The sequence below is a fragment of the Pagrus pagrus genome (assembly GCF_965226575.1).
Source record: "Pagrus pagrus genome assembly, chromosome: 6".
Taxonomy (NCBI): Eukaryota; Metazoa; Chordata; class Actinopteri; order Spariformes; family Sparidae; genus Pagrus; species Pagrus pagrus.
In genome coordinates, this window is record NC_140190.1 from 4,374,660 (window position 1) to 4,395,719 (window position 21,060).

The following is a 21,060-nucleotide window of genomic DNA, read 5'->3' on the forward strand; positions in this document are numbered from 1 at the left end:
GCCATTACTTATAAGCTAGCCAAGATACATACACCACCTGAGCCACAGTATCATATTTATTTTATTTTAAATGTAGTTGAAAAGCAGGGTCAGATTCCTGTCTTCTGCGAGCTGTAAATGCTGTCAGCATAACATTGACGCTAATAAGTCTCATTTCATATTCTGAGATGATTGTTTTTAGATGCATTTTCAAGTAGTTTTATATTTCTGTGAAGTTATAACGTGCTTTTACTTTGACGAGGTGTCATGAACCGGAAGTGGTTCAGCCTCAACTTGTTTGTAGCGGCTCATTAGCTTTCTGTTCAACAATGCAGGTAATGTTATTAATTACGCCCATGTATTGCAAATTACAGTATGATACTTCGTTATAATATCTACTGGTATGTTTTACTTGTTTATGCGGAGCTTCTTTATGTGTAGGACGAGCAGAAACTTTAGCTAATGTTAGCTGGGTAACGCTAACAGCTAGCCTGGCTGGTAGTTGGTTCGTGTTTAGCTAGCTGGGTTAGCTACTTTAACACAACAATGAAGTGAACCTCAGTGTAAAGTGTAAGTTTTATTAATTTGACAGACTTGTGAGTCGCACAGACTGTCGTTAGGAGTGTTTGTTTCTGTGACGGCCTCTTCTTTTCTCTCTCTCAGCAACGAGAAGAGAAGCAGTTGGAGGCTTCGGTGGAGTCTCTCGCCTCTCGGGTGGCGCACGTCAAAAACGCTCTTCACAGCTTCATTTACAAGTTGGAGAATGAATACGAGCGACTAACATGGTGAGTAGAGAGTTTATTCAAGAGCACTAACAGGGAAATGATCTCTATATCAACTTTTAGTCATAGCAGCATAACCCAGCAATGCTGTAAAGGGTAAATGAGTAACTAACTACATCCAGACTTCATGTTCCACCATTTTGCAGTTGTTTCTAAATGTTTGATTACAAATGGTGGGGTAACTTTGGGTCTGCCTGATCGTGCTTTGGATACAACTGATCCATTTTCTGAGAAGCATTTTGGGTTTTTGTGCACTGTCCCCTTAAAAATAGGGGTGTACGATATGGATTTTTTCAGCCGATACCGATAACCGATAATTACCTGCTTCTCACAGCCGATAATAAAAACATACCGATTATAATTTCACATTTTTGTATTTTAAAGATTAGCTCATAAGCTGTAGTTTATGCACCCCTGATGGTACGAAGCCTAAGATGTATCGAGCAAAGATGGATGATTTATTATTCATAGCTTTAATAAGATTCATTGTGTGTACCTTCTCTCTGAACACTTGCGGAGCAGTATTTTGTGCGGCTCCTGTCTACATTGCGTGGCTCTACACAGGTGCAGCAGTCCTATGTCAGGAGCGCGACAACAGTATTGTTGTTGTCCTTCTTCTCTGTGTTTATTGGCGGCTGGCAAACCAACTTTAAAGGTGCATACCGCCACATACTGTGTGTAAATGCTGCACTTGTTAAGTCAACTAAAGCAATTTGGCTTTGTATTATCGGTTCTATTTATCGGCTATAATTTCATTATATGCCAATAACCAGAAATGTAAATTTTATCATATATTGGTCCGATATATATCGCGCATCCCTATTTAAAACCCTTTAGTCTAGCTGTGATTTTACCTGACCTCACACTGCAGCAGGATAATGATCCCAAACACACCTAAAGCTTTGCAAGAAATCCATGCTGTGATAACATGAGTCAGCAGGGTTTGCGCACAAACTTGTGGAGTCCATGCCAGCTCGAGTGCATGCTGTGATTAAAGCAAAAGGGGGACATACCAACTACTAAGATATTCTGACGTTTGTCTACACTTTTCAAATAATCAACAGATTCACACGTGTGACACCAGATGTTGGTGTTTTGTTTTTAAAATACAGATTTGAGTTTAAAGATGGTTGTGAGTGTTATTTCCTCTCAGATGCTGAGTTGTGTGTTTATGTCATTCAGGCCCTCTGTTTTGGACAACTTCGCTCTTCTGTCTGGTCAGCTGAACACTATCAATAAACTTCTCAAGAACGAGAAGACACCATCCTTTCGCAACCAGGTTATAATACCGCTGCTTCTGTCTCCCGACCGAGATGACGATTTAGCAGTGAGTATCAAAGCCACTGACTGACGTGTCTGCTTCTTGGAGGCGTTCTCTCTGACCTGTTCATTCATTTCTTTTGCTTGTTCCCCCACAGAAACTCACAGAGCAGCGTGTCCCAGTGTTCAGTCATGAGATTGTACCAGACTACCTGCGAACCAAGCCCGATCCAGAGGTGGAGGAGCAGGAGAAACAGCTGAGTACAGAGGCAGCGCGCATTGGGCCGGAGGCGGCACAGGTCAGTTAGTTATTGTATGGAGTGGTTTGATACCTTGTATCTTAGACGCAACAGTTAACTGGTGTTAACTTTGTAAGTAATGCTCGTTTTAATAAAGCACACTTGAGGAGGGCTGTGTAGACGGCTAATAATTAACATGCTCATCATAGCACCACTTAATAATGTCTAATGAAATAACAGGTTCTGACGTTGATGGAATATATATTGCTGACCGTTAATGGTCTTCAGCTATAGAGGACTATAACTGCCAAAAAATAATTAAATAATCAAATAAATGTCTTAATATGCCATTAAATACACCAACATACTAGTAATAAAATTAAAGTAATTTATAAAAAATTATATTTCTGTTTTAATTTGCTTTTGTATTTATTTACCTTTGTATTAATTATCTTATTTATTTGCTTTCTCATTTGGTTTATGATTTTGTTATTCATTTTCCATTTTTGAATTTATTAATGTGTGTATTTATTTATATATTAATTAATTATTTTGTGGGAGCGTGGCATGTGTAGTCGATCTATGCACTTTGATTTTGATCAACCAATAGATGTAAAGTTGACCCAATGACCCGATGTACGTGGGTCGAGGGTATTAGTATTGCTGTCTTAAAACTGTAAGCGACCCAAAGCACAAAGGTGACACCTACAGGACCAATCTGGTGTTGTACATACACTTCGCTCTAGGACTGGATCCTATATGTAGATTAATAGATTCATAATGATAAGTTTAACAACTTTCTGGTATTTCTGGTGCCGACCAGCAAGAGTAGCAGCGTTTAATCAACTAGTCAAATAATTGCAAACATCCCTGACTCCTAGTCATTTAAGTGTGTATGTAATATAGTCATGTGCCTTTCATTGGGTGTAGCTGTATTGTATTGTTCAAAGCCTCTGGTTATATTTTCATCAACAGAAACAAATCCAGACGTTGAATAAACTGTGTTCCAATCTGCTGGAGAAGCTCAACAACCCTCGTGATGACAGAGACGCAGAGAGCGCAGGTATGTTGCACTTTAACTGTCCTGATAATTCATCTCAAGTTGATTTCTAAATTTAAATATCCTGAGTTTTATGAGTTTTTTGTTTTCTAGCTATACGACAGAACAAGCCGTCTTTCAACCCTGCTGACACTAACGCTCTGGTCGGAGCTGTTGCATTTGGAAAGGGGCTTTCCAAATGTAGGCCTCCAGGTCCAGTGGCCCCTGGACATCCAGGACAAGGGCCCATGATGAGTGGAGGTCCAACCTTACAGCAGGTCACCATCGGCGGTGGCTCAGGCCAACAAGCAGGTATGGGAGGACCTGTGGCTCCACAGCAGCAAGGGCAGCCAGGTAGGAGACCTGGAGAGCTGGGTTAGTATTCCACCTGACTGCTCACAGTGTTTGTTACTGTAGTGATGTTACGCCCTTGCTGCTCTTCATCTCCCTGTTCATGTGTTAGAATATTTGTACTATGAATTCATGTTTTTCTTTATTTTAGGATGTGAATGAGTTTGAGGTAGAGAGGATCAATAAATTGAATTTTCAGTATTTTCAAACGTAGCCCTTATATTTACATGTGATGGTGTAGAAATGATTCATATTTACCAAAAGGCTTTGGAATCTGTACAGTGGATTGCCTCAGTGTGCAGCTGCACGACTGCAATGGCTGCAACATTATCCTTTGGGCTAAGTCGTCCAGCCATCAAAGTTACGTCCACTAACACTCGACAGGCAGAGGATGTTATTCTAAGTGTCTGACAGCATAAAAGAAATATTTATATTTTGAGATCCATTTTGTAACCAGAAACAGACTTGTTCTAGGAGAAGTCCCGCTCCAAAATCTTATGAGAGGTGAGTTGTTGCAGAAAGACGATGGTGAAATCGCGAGTCAGAGTTGGCCATGAGCAAGTATTTATTTCCAAATTCGCGGCTGAATACTTAAATGGTTTTGACAAATTAGATGAGGCAACACCTGTAACAACTGACCCAGAGAGGTTTCAGAGTGAGACTTTGTGTTTCTGGTAACAAAACAGATCTTATAATTTAAACCAAAAGGTTTATTCTGAATTCCAAAACTTTTGGTATGTATGAATCATTTATGACCAAAACATGTAAATATGGGGCCCAGGTTTAAAAATACCTGAATAATTTTTACGTCATATTTTCAAACCCTTTCTCACACGTTATTTAAATCTTTTGGAGAATGTGAGTAGAAGCTGAATGGACTTAGAGAAAAGTAGTAAAATAGTAATGTTGTTGTGACATCCTGCATAAAGTATTGATGCTGCTGTCTGACAAGACCTCAACTTTCTTGTGATCCTTCTAGGTGAATCAGAAATTCATCCCAATTAGCTTCATGTTTAATGTCAGCTATTTTCTCGTTTTGTGAACAAAGTATCACAAAATGAGCCGGACATGTGCTGAACTCTGTAGAGCACAGATGTAAAACATTGTAACCATTTTATGTCAAATACAACCTTGTTTGCTTTCATTATATATTCATACCAATTTAAATGACGTCACCCTTTTGTTTACACTTCATTCACATATTGTTCTTTGAGACTTTTGCTGCCAATACACAGGTTTTCGTTGTTGATTTATTATTGTTTACCTGGTCAGCTTGGAATGATAATCTGTATTTATGTGTTTAGTGATATTTTCTCTCCCTATTTTTCTTTCTCAGGAAAAATGCCAAGCAGCATCAAGACAAACATCAAGTCTGCGTCAGGTTCAATGCATCCTTACAACCGATGAGCTCCTTTTTTTTTTTTATTCCACCATTCATCATTTGTTACATTTCAGAGACTCACCGCAGGAAACAACATTTACAACCTTTGTGATTTTTACATGAAGCCATTCTTTTCATGGAATTGCCCAACTTCTACGAAGTTATATCTCTTTCTCTCTTAATCTGTTTCACCGACATTCTTATTTTCTGTAAAATGATCTCAAACAAAAAGTCAAAATATTTGTGAAAACATGTTTTCATTTTGGATACAACATCTGAGCCTCAGTGTTTGAGCCACTAGATGGCAGTATGTCATCATTCATGGGATTACAACAGCTTGTACTTTGAACTGTTCTGACTGTTTTTCAATAAAATATGTGATAAAAGGAATACTTGGTTGCCTATTTAATATACTTCAACTAGTGTTTGAATAATGAACTCTTGGATATTATTACAATAAACTTGAAGAAAATAATGATATTTGATAATTTTTTAATCCTTCAGAAGTAAACTGTGATGGTGGTTTCCCAGCAGCGCCAGTTGTTTTTCTGTTTTCTGACAATCAAGTGTTTACACAGCTCTGTATTGTCAGATCTGTAACCTTAGTGTAATTGAACATCCCTAGTATGACAGGACAACCCATCAAATGACCATCCCAACATCTCAGACATGCACCATGATCTGATGTGTTCAGTATTTCTGCCGGTTTCTTCTCCTCTTGCTTCTCTTTGCCCATTTGGCTGCGGTAGCAAAGGTGAGAATAATGAGGGTGGACGTTGCTCTGTGTGGCCTGATAATGTCAAAGTGTTTAAGGGGGCAAATGAGAAAGTATCGGTGCTGACGTGTGAGGGGGGCCTCTCTCCACGCCGGCTCTCTCTGTCCACTCCAATCCCTGTCCTGCTGCACAGCACAGTGACCGTGCTGCTGTCACAGCATGCAGGCCCATGGCTGACCTACATACACCCTCTGTCCCCAAACAGGCAGACGTCTCGCTGTGTCAGCCACCATGGTCAGACGCTCTGCTGAGACAGCTCAAAGCTGCACAAGGTCACACTTGTGTCCACCGATGAGCTCTAAATTATAAACAAAGACCGAACAGGCAACATCCTGCAAACCCAAGAAAACAGAAAGCCTGAACTGAGTTTTCTGCCAAAATATCACCCAAAGTTAAAAGATTAGGCTTCAAACCACACGTCTACATTAGTGCTGGACATTCTCCAAGTACAAAAGTGTTTTTCCTGCTTTACAGGCAGCCAGTGGTTTCCATTAATTTCAGTAAATCTTTTATTTGTAACCACAATCATAATCTGTTTTATTAGCCAAGTATGCAAATATACAACAAATGTTTCTTGGCATTTTCTTCACAAATACAAGATAAAGTAATAATAATAAGAGCAATGATTAATAAAATCCAGAATTATAATTACAATTTACAGACAATTTTGATTTGATTAGGATTTTTAATTGGGATCTACAAGTTTGAACTGAGATATGGACGGTGCTGCAGAGAAAGAAGCGAGATGTATGCCATATATGAAAGTGACCGAATAACAGTGGAAGTGTAGTCTAACGGGCAACGTTATGTCCAGTTATGTTGTATTGTCTCACTGCGGTAACAGAACAGTAAGAGAATAAGTAGATATGATGCTCACAAGTCGTAATATATTCATTTTCACAACATATTAAAATACACCATAACATGTTTCTGCCCCGAAGATGCATTTAAAAATCAAAATGTAAAAAAAATCTTACAGTGGCCTTTGCTGAAAATCTGTAATAATACAAGAAGATATTGACGAGCGATATGATTGTTCAGTGTTGGTTTAAAGCTGAAACAACTTGATTTTTGATACAAGCATTTGTACGATTTATATAATATATATATATATATATAAGAAGCTCAGGTGTAAATAAAATGAATGAGCAGCTGCTGCCTTTTTTGTTAAACTCTTATTTCTGAGGACTATAATGAACTTTTACACTAGCATTAATATTGTGTTTTCAGTTTGGACACTAAATCCATTTTTTCCCCTACTTTTCCTACTTTACTGACCATTTATGATAAAGAATTAAGAAGTATAGTTAAAAAAAAGTTAAAGGGTTGTTGGATTTACTTCCTGTAATAAATATAAATGACATATGCAATAAAGAAAACATTGATTTTGTGATCATCTGCTCCTTTAAGAAAAGAAGCAGGCAGTGATTTAAATTACACTCCCTGTAGAGCGACTGCAGTGATGTCACACTATCACTGCCCCGACGCTGCTGTCACCGACACATCCGAACTCGTGACAGTTACGTCTCTTCTTTATTATGCAATTAGAATATTAATGTGCTCCTTGTCATAAAAACTAGCATGTTGCATCTGGATCTGACTGTCATCTGTTCATGCTGCCGTACGAAGCCAAAACACAGGAACTCAATATATTTGGTACAAACTGAGTTAAGACCAGAATCTGACTTTTTGAGTTTTGAGTTCTTATAGAAATTATTATATTATAGAAGTTTTGACTTTTTGGAGAAAAAATACACTATAAAACCTGACTGCTGCTGTTGTATCAGGTCACTTTTACACACAAATCCTCTTTTAAATATAATTGTATAAAGTGTTATATTGTATTTATCTTGTTACATTTTTATTTAAATTTCTTTTCTTTCTCTTTTAAATCTTATTTTAGCTTTTTGTGACTTTTATTATTCTCCTTCAACACATTTCATTGCACCATTGACCCTGTGTTAACCTACGTATGACAAATAAAACTAAATCTGAACTTTGCTTCTTCTAGTCAATACTGTAAGATGACTATAGCTTTAGCTTAAAGGTGCATTATGTGGTTTTGGGGAAGAAATTTTAGGAGAAAAATGTTCACTTTTTCATTTTTATGACAATTTCATTCTGTTTTACTTTGTTTATATTTGCTGGACCCTCATAAGTAGTCACCTTATTCCCCTCAGAGGACGGCTTGTTCACACAGTAAATAAGATATTAACAGTATTTTTGAGTTTGTATTATAACCTTATTAATATATTTATTAACAGTACACATTTAAGCTAATACACCCACTTTTTAGTCTTTCCTGAGTTTGAGTTCGTCGTACCACATGAATACGACTGTGGATAAGTCTTAAATCATAATGGAGAAAAAGTAACACCACATAAAAAAACTATCCCTGCTAAAAGCTAACGAGCTGATGATTTCACAAGATTAAGCTTCATTTGAATCTCATATTTAAATGTAGTTAATAAAAGACTAATTTATCAATGTAGTGACTTCATTATTATAATTATTTACCTGTGTCCGTTTGTTTGCTAGTTTGTCAGCAGGATTACACAAAAACTACTAAACAGATTTCTACGAAACTTAAATGGAGGAAGGGTCTCATCCAGAATTCAACTTTTAGTGTTGATCCAGATAAAGGGACGGATCCAGGAAGTTTTTCTCACTTTCTTTACATTAGGACATAGGATTGTTTTTTTCTTCTCTTTTCTTTTTTTTCTTTTCTTCTCCTTCTTTTTTTTTATATTCTGTTAATATCTTAGGGTATAATTCATGCTTCTTGATGAAAAAAGTGGTTGGTATCCTAGATTTGTTGATCTTAGATTATGATGAAATAGTTGTGGGTGGTTTACGGTGATACAGGGTGAATGAGTTGTTGGGACTGTTGGGCCTTGGAGGAGGTATGCGCTCTACTGAGTGCCATTCTAATTTATTAAGCATTAAATACTTCATGTCTTGAGCACGTCATAGAGTGCAGTATCTAAATGTTTTTTTTTTGAGGTTTTATAGGTCTGTGACAGTGATTTATAATCAGCTTAAAAAGGCATAAAAAGGAGGTTTTACAAACTCTATATATCTCACGTAGTTCGACTAAGAGCCTTCAAACTTTTAAACCCTTTAATAAAACATTTTCCACTCAACTTCCATGTTTCTGTACTTGATGCTTCTTTCCTTCCTGTAGTCACTCAGACCATGAGGGGTCAGCAGTGTTTCACTGTTGGGAGGCACGAGACCCACCACAGGCCCAGTCTGTGAAAACACATTTCTTAAACCACCTTCTGTTTTCAATGTTAATTTGAATATTAATTTGAATTCATAAATCAAGCTTGTGTGTGTGTGTGAGAGAGATGGTATAGTCCCATCCAGTGTATTCAGTCTAGAGTGTGAGCCTGGCTGTATATACTGGGTAATGGGAAAACTCAATATGACAGCTGCCTCCTAAATTACAATACACAGTGTATAGCGGGGTACACAGAGCAGGGGGAACCGGGCAGATTTTTTTTTTTCACCTGACACAAATCCATCTTGACAACATAATCAGCATTGCTATCTTTTGAAAAAGACAGGATTTCCCTCTAAAGCGACACACTGCACTGACCAAATGTGTCAACTGACTTCATGTCCAGAAATGCAGGGAAAACATTTAAGAAGATGAAAGAAAACCCAGACACAAAACTTAGAACAAATTAGCTCACGGCTGCATGAGAATCGACACGAAACGCTCCCACTTTTGTTGTCGGACGTGAGTGCGATAATTATTGCAACAGCAGTGTATCTGAGCGTCCTCCATCATCAGCGGGAAAATATTTTTAATTTTTTTTGTCTCAGCTTTGATTCATGTTTTGGGGAGATAACTTTCACATTTCTTTAATAAGACCATCTCCTGGCACAGTTTTAAAGGTTTTTCTCTCCCTATAATTGAAGAAAATGATAAGGTCCATATCTTGCTCATTATGGGAGCTTTAGGCAAATATAAAGAAAGAGTTTACAGCCTTAAAACTCCCACACCCTAAACGCTCAAATATACTGCAGATTCCAGTTCAAAATATTCCACGGTTGAAATAACTTGAAAGGCTCCGGTGACGCACGCTGATCTGTGAAATCTTTTCCAAATGTCTTCTTTATGAAAGTTGGGATCAGAGGAATTCATTAGAGATCTGTGGGTGGCATAGGCAATACAAGAGTGAGGCTTTCCAGCGGTGAGCCTCTGCCAAACTGAACCGTTTCCAAATCTGAAATCTGCAACACACCCACAATCGCTAATTACTCGACCCTATTCCTGCAGAACCTTTTTTTTTCTTTGGAGTTATTTTGTGAGATCTATCAGACTTGTTTCATCGTATTAATGCCGAGGCTTTCCTTGAGACAAAGCTGCCTCTCCATTAAGTCGTGCCCTCAGACTTCAGACCTTGCATCGTCTGCTTCAGCAGCCCTTCCCTCAGGCACATGTGTGTAGCCTTGATGTGTGTGTGTATGTGTTGTGTGTGTGTGTGTGTGTGTGTGTGTGTGTGTGTGTGTGTGTGTGTATCATGCTGCCAGGCGTTGACATAACTGATGCACATTATGCGTTGTGTATGAGGCCGGCCCTTTTTTATGAGCCTTGTTATTGTCATTGATATAATGTGAGCCCTGAGCCCCGCTGTATGCGCCACATGCATCGTGGTCTGGTTGAGGATGATTGATATGAAACTCCAGTGATGAGAAGGCTCAGATGGAGGAAAGCAATGAGGGTGAGGTCAAAGAGGAGAGAAGTACTTTTTCCTCACAATATTGGTTTGATTTCTTTTCCTCACATCAGTGTGAGTCAGACGTCTGATGTTTGCCTTCGCCAAAGCTGAACTTGTATCACTTTGCAAAGTAGCAATAAAACGTTTAACAAATCTAAAAACTGGACAAAACTCTATTTATGTGTGTTTTGATGATGGTGATGCTTTCAAGATTTGTTTTTCAGTTGATGTACAGTAGTTCAAGCAGAATGTAAATTATGTACCTCCATTCTGAACCTTTCCTCTACAGCCTGTTGTTGTTGTGTGTGCTTTGAGTGATTGGCAGGGCCGGAATAACTCAATATGGGGCCCGGGGCAAAAATGAGCAGTGGGCCCACCTCGAGTCAAAGTATACTCCCGAGGCTACATACATACATAGTTTTCCTCTTACCCAGAGTGCTATTTTTCTGCAGTTTTGAAGATATAGGCTGTAGAGATCTGCCCTCTGCCTTCTCTTAAATATAATGGGACTAGGTGGCCAAAAACATCACAGTTAAAAAACTCAACAGCACTGTTTTTTTTTCAGAAATCATGCCCAAGATCATCCACAGACTTTGTTGTGAGATGTTTCATGCAGGAACTATTTTCTTTCTACCAAACTACCCCCTTTCCAATCGTATCACAGCGCAGAGGGAAACATCTGCTCATAGAGGAGAGGCTCACGACTGTAATGGTAGCTAGCTTAGGTAGCTAGATGCACACTTCTTTCTGCGCTGTGATATGGAAAGAAAATGTATAAGGTCGATATCTCCAAAACTCGAAGACTTGCACTCAATCTAGATGGATGAATTGCACTACGGGTAAGAGGAAAAATATGTATCTTTTGGATTTTTGGGTGAACTGTCCCTAAAAGGCAGCTAAAAACATACATATTGACTAAAAACTGACATTTTGACAATTTTAAAACAACTTTGTAGTTACTAACATTGTTACAAATGTCCATAGGATTGTCTTTGGCTCTCTAAAACTGGATTTTAAGGCAGGACCACCTTCAGGTCTTCCCCATTTATATTTTATTTTTGTGTTAAAAAATAAATTCCAATTAATCAAATTAGTTAGCAACACAGAGGACACACGAGGACTGGGGAATGGGCACAGGAACACAAGAGAAGACACAGGATGAAAACAGACCACCCAACGAAGAGTAAAGGAAAAACACAAGCTTCAATACACAGGTGTGCTCCGAAAAAGGGCGGGTAAACAGACAAAGACAGGAAGGTGAAAGTAAAACAAGACACATGAGGACAACGTGAGTTTCTTGAAATGTTGTGTTTTTTGAAATGTAATGTATTGTGAAATGTTGTTTTGTGAAATGTTGTGTTTTGTGAAATGTTGTGTTTTCCGAAAAGTTGTTGTTTTTTGCGAAAAGTTGTGTTTTGTGAAGTTATGTTTTCCGAAAAGTTATGTTTTCCAAAAAGTTGTTGTGTTTTGTGAAATGTTGTATTTTCCAAAATGTTGTTGTGTTTTGTGAAACATTGTTTTCCAAAAAGTTGTTGTTTTCCAAAAAGGTGTTTTTTGAAATGTTGTATTTTCAGAAAAGTTGCTGTGTTTTGTTAAATGCTGTATTTTCCAAAATATTGTTTTTTGTGAAGTGTGGTTGTGTTTTCCAAAATGTTGTGTTTTCCAAAATGTTTTCGTGAAATGTTGTTTTCCAAAATGTTGTGTTTCTTGAAATGTTGTGTTTTGTGAAATGTTGTGTTTTCCCGAAATGTTGTTGTGTTTTTTGAAATGTAGTGTATTGTGAAATGTTTTGTGAAATGTTGCATTCCAAAATTGTTGTTGTGTTTTGTGAAAAGTTGTGTTTTCCAGAAAGTTGTTGTGTTTTGTGAAATGTTGTGTTTTCCAAAATGTTGTTTCGTGAAATGTTGTGTTTCTTGAAATGTTGTGTTTCTTGAAATGTTGTGTTTTTTTTAAATGTAATGTATTGTGAAATGTTGTTTTGTGAAATGTGTTTTCCAAAATGATGTTGTTTTTTGTAAAATGTTGTGTTTTGTGAAATGTTGTTTTGTGAAATGTTTTCCAAAAAGTTATTGTCTTTTGTGAAATGTTGTGTTTTGTGAAATGTTGTGTTTTCCGAAAAGTTGTTGTGTTTTGTGAAATGTGTTTTGTGAAGTTATGTTTTCCGAAAAGTTGTGTTTTGTAAAATGTTATGTTTTCCAAAATGATGTGTTGCTTGAAATGTTGTGTTTTTTGAAATGTTGTTTTTTGAAATGTAATGTATTATGAAATGTTTTGTGAAATGTTGTGTTTTTTGAAATGTTGTTTTTTGAAATGTAATGTATTATGAAATGTTTTGTGAAATGTTGTGTTTTCCAAAATGTTGTTTCATGCAATGTTGTGTTTCTTGAAATGTTGTGTTTTTTTTAAATGTAATGTATTGTGAAATGTTGTTTTGTGAAATGATGTTGTGTTCTGTGAAAAGTTGTTTTGTGAAATGTGTTTTCCAAAATGATGTTGTTTTTTGTAAAATGTTGTGTTTTGTGAAATGTTGTTTTGTGAAATGTTTTCCAAAAAGTTATTGTCTTTTGTGAAATGTTGTGTTTTGTGAAATGTTGTGTTTTCCGAAAAGTTGTTGTGTTTTGTGAAATGTGTTTTGTGAAGTTATGTTTTCCGAAAAGTTGTGTTTTGTAAAATGTTATGTTTTCCAAAATGATGTGTTGCTTGAAATGTTGTGTTTTTTGAAATGTTGTTTTTTGAAATGTAATGTATTATGAAATGTTTTGTGAAATGTTGTTTTTTCCAAAAAGGTGTTGTTTTGTGAAATGTTGTTAGTGAAATGTTGTTTTGTGAAATATTTTCCAAAAAGTTGTTTTCCAAAAAGTTGTGTTTTGTGAAATGTTGTGTTTTGTGAAATGTTGTCCTTTGAGAAATGTTGTGTTGTTCAAAAAGTTGTTGTATTTTGTGAAATGTTGTTTTGTGAAAAGTTGTGTTTTCCAAAAAGTTGTTGTGTTTTGTGAAATGTTGTAGTGTTTTGTGAAATGTTGTGTTCTCCAAAATGTTGTTGTTTTCCAAAAAGTTTTGTGAAATGTTGTGTTTTGTGAAATGTTGTAGTGTTTTGTGCACTGTTGTTTTTGAAATGTTGTGTTTTGTAAAATGTTGTGTTTTCCAAAAAGTTGTTGTATTTTGTGAAAAGTTGTGTTTTGTGAAATGTTGCTATGTTTTGTGAAATTTTGTGTTTTTTTTTCCTTTCTTAAAAAAATAGGTTTTGGCCTTTATTAACAGTACAGTGTGTTTTGTGAAATGTTGTGTTTAGTGAAATGTTGTGTTTTGAGAAAAGTTGTGTTTTCCGAAATGTTGTTGTGTTTTGTGAAATTTTGTGTTTTGTTTTTTTAGAAAAATAAATATGTTTTGGCCTTTATTAACAGTACAGTGTGTTTTGTGAAATGTCGTGTGTTGTGAAATGTTGTGTTTAGTGAAATGTTGTGTTTTGAGGAAAGTTGTGTTTTCCGAAATGTTGTTGTGTTTTCTGAAATGTTGTGTTTTCCGAAATGTTGCTTTGTGAAATGTTGTTTTCCAAAATGTTGTGTTTTGTGAAACGTTGTTGTGTTTTGTGAATTGTTGTTTTCCAAAAAGTTGTTATGTTTTGTGAAATGTTGTGTTTCCAAAAAGTTGTTTTTCAAAAAGTTGCGTTTTTCAAAATGTTGTGTTTTCCGAAAAGTTGTATTTTGTGAAATGTCGTGTGTTGTTAAATGTGTTTTGTGAAATGTTGTGTTTTGTGAAATGTTGTTTTCCAAAATGTCGTGTTGTGGCGGTACTGACTGTTACTCCCTACAGGCCAGCCCAGCCTATATAAAAATAAACAAATATACAACTAGGGGAATAAACCCGTAAACAACAAATGCCTCTTCTTGGGATAAAAAAAACAAATGCCTCCTTTTCAGGCTCCCCGGGAAAAGAAATAATAAAACAAGGCGCTAAGGGGCCGGGGTTTTAAAGGTTCCCGCTAAACAAAATGTTCCCTCCTAAACCTGTGGGCAGCTCAGAAACACAGTGGGGCCCTAAACGGACCAGAGATCTGGCTGGGAATTTTAAGGTTCTGTTAAATGTGAGGAGAGCTCAGACATGAGCCAGGGGCAGATTTGGAATGAGAGTGAGAGCCGTCGGTGAGCCACTTTCCACCTCTTTTATGCCTTTGCAACAGGGTGTCGTCACACCCTGATTGGCTGGGCAGGAAAGACCTCAAGCTGCCTCCACTTCTCCAATTAGGAGTCAGTCTCCCCACCTGTGCACAGGTGCTCCAAATCCCCTGTGATTACCCATGGAGGGCAAATCAGCCCAAACAAAGAAAAAAAATTGCCAGTCAAACAAATTGGACTGCTACAGTGTTTTACGTAAAGTTGTTGTATTTTGTGAAATGTTGTGTTTTCCGAAAAGTTGTTGTATTTTGTAAAATGTTGTGTTTTCCGAAGTTGTATTTTGTGAAATGTTTGTGTTTTGTGAAATGTTTCCCAAAAAGTTGCTGTGTTTTTTTTTAATTCTGGCCTTTATTGACAGTACAGCTTTAGAGATAACAGGAAACAGGATGAGAGAGAGGGGGAGTGACACACAGCAAAGGGCCCCAGACCAGGACCTGAACCTGGGGCCACTGCAGTGAGGACAAAGCAACTGTACATGGGAGGCCTGCTCTACCAACTGAGCTAATCGACGCCTAAGATGTTGTGTTGTGTGAAATGTTGTGTTTTGTGAAATGTGTTATTTTGTGAAATGTGTTTTCCCAAATGTTGCAATGTTTTGTGAAATGTTGTATTTTGTGAAATGTTGTATTTTGTGAAATGTTTTGTTTTAAAAAAGAAATTTAAAAAAATTGGCATTTATTGACAGTACAGCTTGAGAGATGACAGGAAACAGTATGAGAGAGAGGGGCTGTGACACGCAGCTAAGGGCCCCAGGCCAGGACTTGAACATGGGCCGCTGTAGCAAGCTCAAAGCCTCTGTACATGGGATGCCCGCTCTACCAACTGAGCTAATCAGCACCAGAAATGTTGTGTTTTGTGAAATGTTGTTGTGTTTTGTGAATTGTTGTGTTTCGTGAAATGTTGTGTTTTCCAAAATGTTGTGTTTCGTGAAATGTTTATTAACAGTACAGTGTGTTTTGTGAAATGTCGTGTGTTGTGAAAACAACACAAAACATTTCACAAAACACTTCACAGAACACAACATTTAAAAAACACATTTATTTCACAACCCACAACATTTCAAAAAACACAACCACATTTCACAAAACACAACATTTCAAAAAACACAACAACATTTCACAAAACACAACCACATTTCACATTGTAGTACAAGCTCAGTGGGGCCAGCGTAAATATTTCATGGTAGAATCCGTCCGTAGCCTAAACACTGATTTGGTTGAATAGTATGCCCACAGGTTTTTGAAGTTAATGTTTCAACTGTAAATAAATAGTAACAATTCACTGTGAACCACTTTCTAAATATATATTCAAGCAGCCACAAAAATGCTGCTGAATTACAGATTTACAGTTTGTTACCAGACAGCTGAAAAACATTCACCTTCAACCAAATGTAGCCGGCTTCAAACTGAAACGTCAAGCCTGCTTTTGACTTGCAAATCGTCAAATCAGTGATTTCTGCGAATGGCTTGCACTTCTTAAAGTAGATCAAAATATTAACACCTGCCAACTGATTCTCAAGTATCAAGTATCAGACGGCAGTAAGATATACTATCGTCGTTTTCTTGGGGTTACATTTATTACTCCTCACCAATATTTCTGCCAAGCTATTTGTTAATGGATAAAAGACTTCAGAAAGTCCTGATTCCGTTTCTGATTGGATTTGCATCTTTTAGCTGTATAAAACGGATAATGATCGGCGTAGTCTTCTTAAAAACCTACACAGCATTTGTCACGGCGTAGCATGTTATCCGGCACATTTGTTAGAGGAATCGGGAATTCAAAAGAACGTACACTGATTTTACTCCGAATGGGATTTACACCTTTTCACCATGTAATGACTGAATCAGCCTCACAATGCCTTTTGGTTTGTCGGAGCGCATGAATAAATTATACACGTCCGGCACTTCTTGCCTTTCATGCCTCACACAGTGGCTAAAAGGAGCCCTTTGATAGAAACAAGGAGGCTTCTCCATGTAATTACACTTGATCATGTTTGCATATGTCACTCCCACAGTCTCTGTCATGCTCTCTGATTTTGGATGCTCCTGGGAACCTCTTCCTAATCCACAAGTTAATGTTTCAACCCCTTCCTCCTTGATTTTCTTTTTTCTCTTTCTCTTTCCCAGCAACGGATGAATCGGAGGAGCAGAATCAGACATCCTGTCTGGTTTATCTGGAGGAGAGAGATAAGTGTGGATTCCGCCTCTTCCAGGGAACGCACATTAACCATGCCTGGGAGGGAGCGCTGGGTGTGGGGAAGAGAGGTGGCGGCGGAGGGGAGGGTGGGGGAGGTGTCTGTCTGCCGGGAGCGCACAGCTTTCACTCACTTCAAAAACTGTGAAAATGTCCCCTTCACACCCTCGGCAGCAGCTCAGCCAAGCTCCAGCGCTATGTTAGTGGTGATAAAATGCCTGCGTGCCGTAGCATAGTTGGAAGTGAGACGTGCAATGTTATTCGGAGGTGTTGGGCTGACAAGTCTACAACGTGTAAACTTGTGTCCTACAGTGACTCCTGACCCTGACCCTGTTATAAAAGTCTGAAGGAGACACCACGCACAAGTTTGAGATGACACTCAGCCGTGCAACTTCACAAGAACGCACATAAAAAATGACAAAACTGCAATTTATGCAACAAAAGAAACTATTTATTTGGGATACGCATTGCCAGTACAAATTAAGAGACCATAAAACCTACACCTTTCAGCTATTTTTCTCCACAGAAAACAGGTTTTTGAATTGGAATTAAAAAGACAATAGTTTTCCATTTGATACCTTTTTACATACGCAGAGATCTTAAAAGTTAAAACCTGTCAAGAAAAAAGGCTCCACGATTTCACTCTGAAATCCTTATAAAAAAGAAGTTAACATTCAAAACACTGCAGTACGTTATTTTATTGAAGAACAAAAAGACATGCAACAAATAAAACATTTTATGTTTTACAAATTGTTCATTTCTCTTTTTCATGTCTCTTTTCCTTTTATGTTCAAAAACTAAAAAGCATCATTACATGAAGCTTCGGTAATATTTGACAGGCAAAGTGAAAAGTAGAGTTAAGCCGTTTTTTTTCTTCTGAGGGGTGCAAAAAACAATCCTTGTGTTTTGCCTTGCGTGGCCGGTGCTGTCAGTTCACTCCAATGACTTCAGACTGAGGCAGGTTCTGTGCATCACTTCAATGCTGCTCGGCCCCTCGACTGTAATACTGAGCAGGTGAGTCGAGAAGGAGCCGCTTCCAATGATCCAAATGAGTTTGTTTGACGTAATCTTGCCGTAGCCGACCTCCAACAGTAGCTGTGAAACATCCATGATTTCATACATGTGTAATAAATACAAACACACTGACAACTGTTCAAAAATACCTGTGGTTTTCAGGTGGTATTGTGACTGATTGGGATCCCGGGATTGAATTTTCGATTTCTGGAAAGGTTCAGTTAAGCTAAAAACAAAGCCGGAGAGCAATGTTAACACTAACTTTTCACGTCACCTTCATTCGGACAGTAGCCATCTTGGCAGCAGGCTTGTTTTTGTGGTCTGAGTACAAAATAATAATAAGGATTTTATTTAAAATCCAACAGGAACTCCGTCAGCCTGCGTTAAATGGCTGCTGTCCAAATTCAAAGATGCAAAAAAAAAAAAAAAGAGTAAAGGTGCATATCTACATACTGTATATAGAGCATTCTTGGGCTAATTCACATATAATGCTAGCATAAAAAAAGAAAGCAAAATAATATCAAATGAAAACAACAACAAAAAAAATGAGATATTCACAAAATGAAGACATAAAAATATATCCAAACATTATCTGGATTTGTGTGCCATCAGAGTATTTGTTTCCACTTTAATGTATATAAACACGACTGTATTCCAACTGCATTTTTTTTTTGGCTTTGAATGCAGAGCGCTAGCGCATTATGAGATGCTCACCAGCACCGTAGATAATAAAATCCTACGAAAAAGAGGAAAAAGGAAAAACGTTGATAAAGCTGATCCCAATGTAGAGGATAAAAATTCTGCCATTTTTTTGGTATCAAAGTATGTAAATGCTGATATCTCATGAGGACTACTGTAATCATGTATACATGTTGGACCACATACTATAACTGTACATACAACAAATTTAATTTCACATTTTGGATCAGGTTGTGTTGATGGATGTGGTGTTTTTCTAACTGTCATTGTAAAACGAAACCAAAAAGCGAATGGACTCTTGAATACTGAAAATACAAACACTGTAGTTCTTTTTTCAAATACTCTTGTTAATGTGATCAGAGAACAGGGGTGACGGATGAGTAACCTCAAGTTTTTTCAACACTGAATGTGTATGGAGGTACATTTGTGCCAAAATCCTGAGAGTGCAATGAATCATTCTGAGGACAGACAATGATTTTTTTTGCTTTTATCATGTTAAGAACACTTAACAACAACCATCATTAATGAATGGTTAATTTATAGGTAATTAAAACATTACTTAAGAGTTATTTAACTGTAAACAAACAACGAATTTCTTTATGTTATTGTTAATATGTTGAACTACACAGTATTTATTAACTATTTATAAAGTAATAATGACCATCTTTATAACCACCATCAATATTGTGGTTACAGTTACAGTTATTTAACCGTAAACAAACAATTAAATGTTTTATAAACCATTTACTAAGCAATTGTTAAGGTTGATAAACATATATAATACATCAGTTGCAACGTTACAATAAACAACTGCTTAATAAATGGTTTACAAAGCATTTCATTGTTTGATTTAATTATTAACTAATGTTTAACTAGCTATTAATGAACCATTTCTTAATGATGCTTCTTATAAAATGTTACAGAATAATTTAAATTGAGCAAAAACAAAAATCTATTCAGTGCGTTCGCAGGATCATGACACAAATCTAATAACATAGATGAAAAGTGAATTCCAAGAAAAGACATGCGATGTGTTAAATCCCGACAACACGGTACCTTAACATCAGAATTACAATTTTCTGTTTTGATTTGGTTACCAGCAGTATTTGGTGTTTGATGTCGATCTCACTGAAACACACTGAAGATGTCTGATAATGTACTGTATGTACACTCTGTCTCTTTTATATATGACTACTATAGTTAAATCATTTTTCTCTCGGACATTTACAAATGTCACCCTTTGAGCTCAATCATTAGGTGTTATTGTGCTTTAATACATATCGACGCGCCGTAAATTGCTGCTAACGTTGTCATTGATTCAGTGTTTTTGGGTCAATTTGTCTTTGAATGTTGTGAATGCAGCCGACATACATGACACAACTTCAACTCTCATCGGAAGTCACCACTCATTTTGTTAATTTCTCGTGTAAAAATTGTGTAATTCTTTGCATTATTGTTTTTACATGTGAGCAGAGAACCTACTAGTCTGGCAATAAAATATAAAATGCCTTATATGACCTTGTCTGTTGTAGAAGTTCATGTCCTTGTCTGTTGTAGCAGTTCTGAATACAAACTATATAAATCGAGGCTGAATACTTGGATATTACCTGACTAATATGACTGGACTAACATAATAATACTTCACAAAATATGGCATGAAAAAACGTAAGGACATGACATTAAAAACATTATCAAAATTCACCTCCAGGGTTGAACTTTGGCACTATAGATAAACAAAATTTTTTGCGAACACAGTAATAAAGACAGCGGTGTAAATGACAGGGCATGGTGTGGTTGTACAGTAGAATCCCAATAATTATAAAAATTTTGTAAAACTGAAGCTTTTGAAATGTTTTCTCTGTTGTTATTTCGAATAGAGGTAGTGTGAAAGAATTTCAATTTATAAGACGTGGGGCTGTTACGCTGCTAACTTGTGTGCCTACTGTGTGAATATATAATGTAAGAGAAATACAAAGAGGCAACATGGACATCGAGTGGAAACTGTACAAACTGTGAAGTGTGTGATATGAGTCCCCCCTACGCAGTGCTGCCACGGTCCGGATAGGAAAAGTGAAACATTTGTCCGTAAGAGTGAAAATGTCATCCCAGACCCCAACTGTGTCCCCGCCGCGTGACTACACACGGTACGTCACGTTCCAGTCCCGATGGGTTTTTTAAGTTTTGGGTTGACATGGCTGGGGGGTAGAGGAGGTGGGGCGCTGCAGTGGTGGAGGAATTTCTGAGGAAGCAGAGGACGGAGGAGTGGAGGAGGGGGGTGGAGGATCAGTTGGAGGTGTCAGAGTGAACGCTTCCGGGTCCTTCTGTGGGTGAAGTCACTGATGAGGGGGTCGGAGCATCCTGCCAGCCACCGTTCGCCTGAGAGAAGAAAAAGAGAAAGGGAAACAGGAGGAGGGAGGGGGAGTCTATTACTTTCATATTCATT

The 21,060-nt window shown here is 37.3% G+C and overlaps 2 protein-coding genes across 6 annotated transcripts in view; one reads left to right on the forward strand and one right to left on the reverse strand.

The window, feature by feature from the left end:
• Window positions 1-213: 213 nt before the first annotated feature.
• Window positions 214-5,409, forward strand: med8 (mediator complex subunit 8). 3 transcript variants are annotated; one of them, XM_084355826.1, is made up of 7 exons: window positions 214-314; window positions 643-764; window positions 1,944-2,088; window positions 2,180-2,320; window positions 3,236-3,323; window positions 3,414-3,674; window positions 4,987-5,409. In XM_084355826.1, exons 1-7 carry the CDS (start codon window positions 309-311, stop codon window positions 5,055-5,057), a joined length of 834 nt encoding a protein of 277 aa, XP_084211952.1. In that variant the 5' UTR covers window positions 214-308; the 3' UTR covers window positions 5,058-5,409. The 3 variants fall into 3 exon arrangements, with proteins under 3 accessions (XP_084211952.1, XP_084211953.1, XP_084211954.1); XM_084355827.1 differs by having other exon boundaries at window positions 3,414-3,653; XM_084355828.1 differs by having other exon boundaries at window positions 3,414-3,611.
• A 12,175-nt stretch (window positions 5,410-17,584) lies between these two features.
• The window catches only part of LOC311258150 (pre-B-cell leukemia transcription factor 1), a 64,589-nt gene continuing 61,113 nt past the window's right edge, over window positions 17,585-21,060 (reverse strand). For all 3 annotated transcript variants that reach the window (XM_084354244.1, XM_084354245.1, XM_084354243.1), the window contains one exon: window positions 17,585-20,993. In XM_084354244.1, coding sequence (XP_084210370.1) covers window positions 20,901-20,993 — 93 coding nt within the window. In that variant the 3' untranslated portion in view covers window positions 17,585-20,900. The remainder of the gene's footprint in view (window positions 20,994-21,060) is intronic.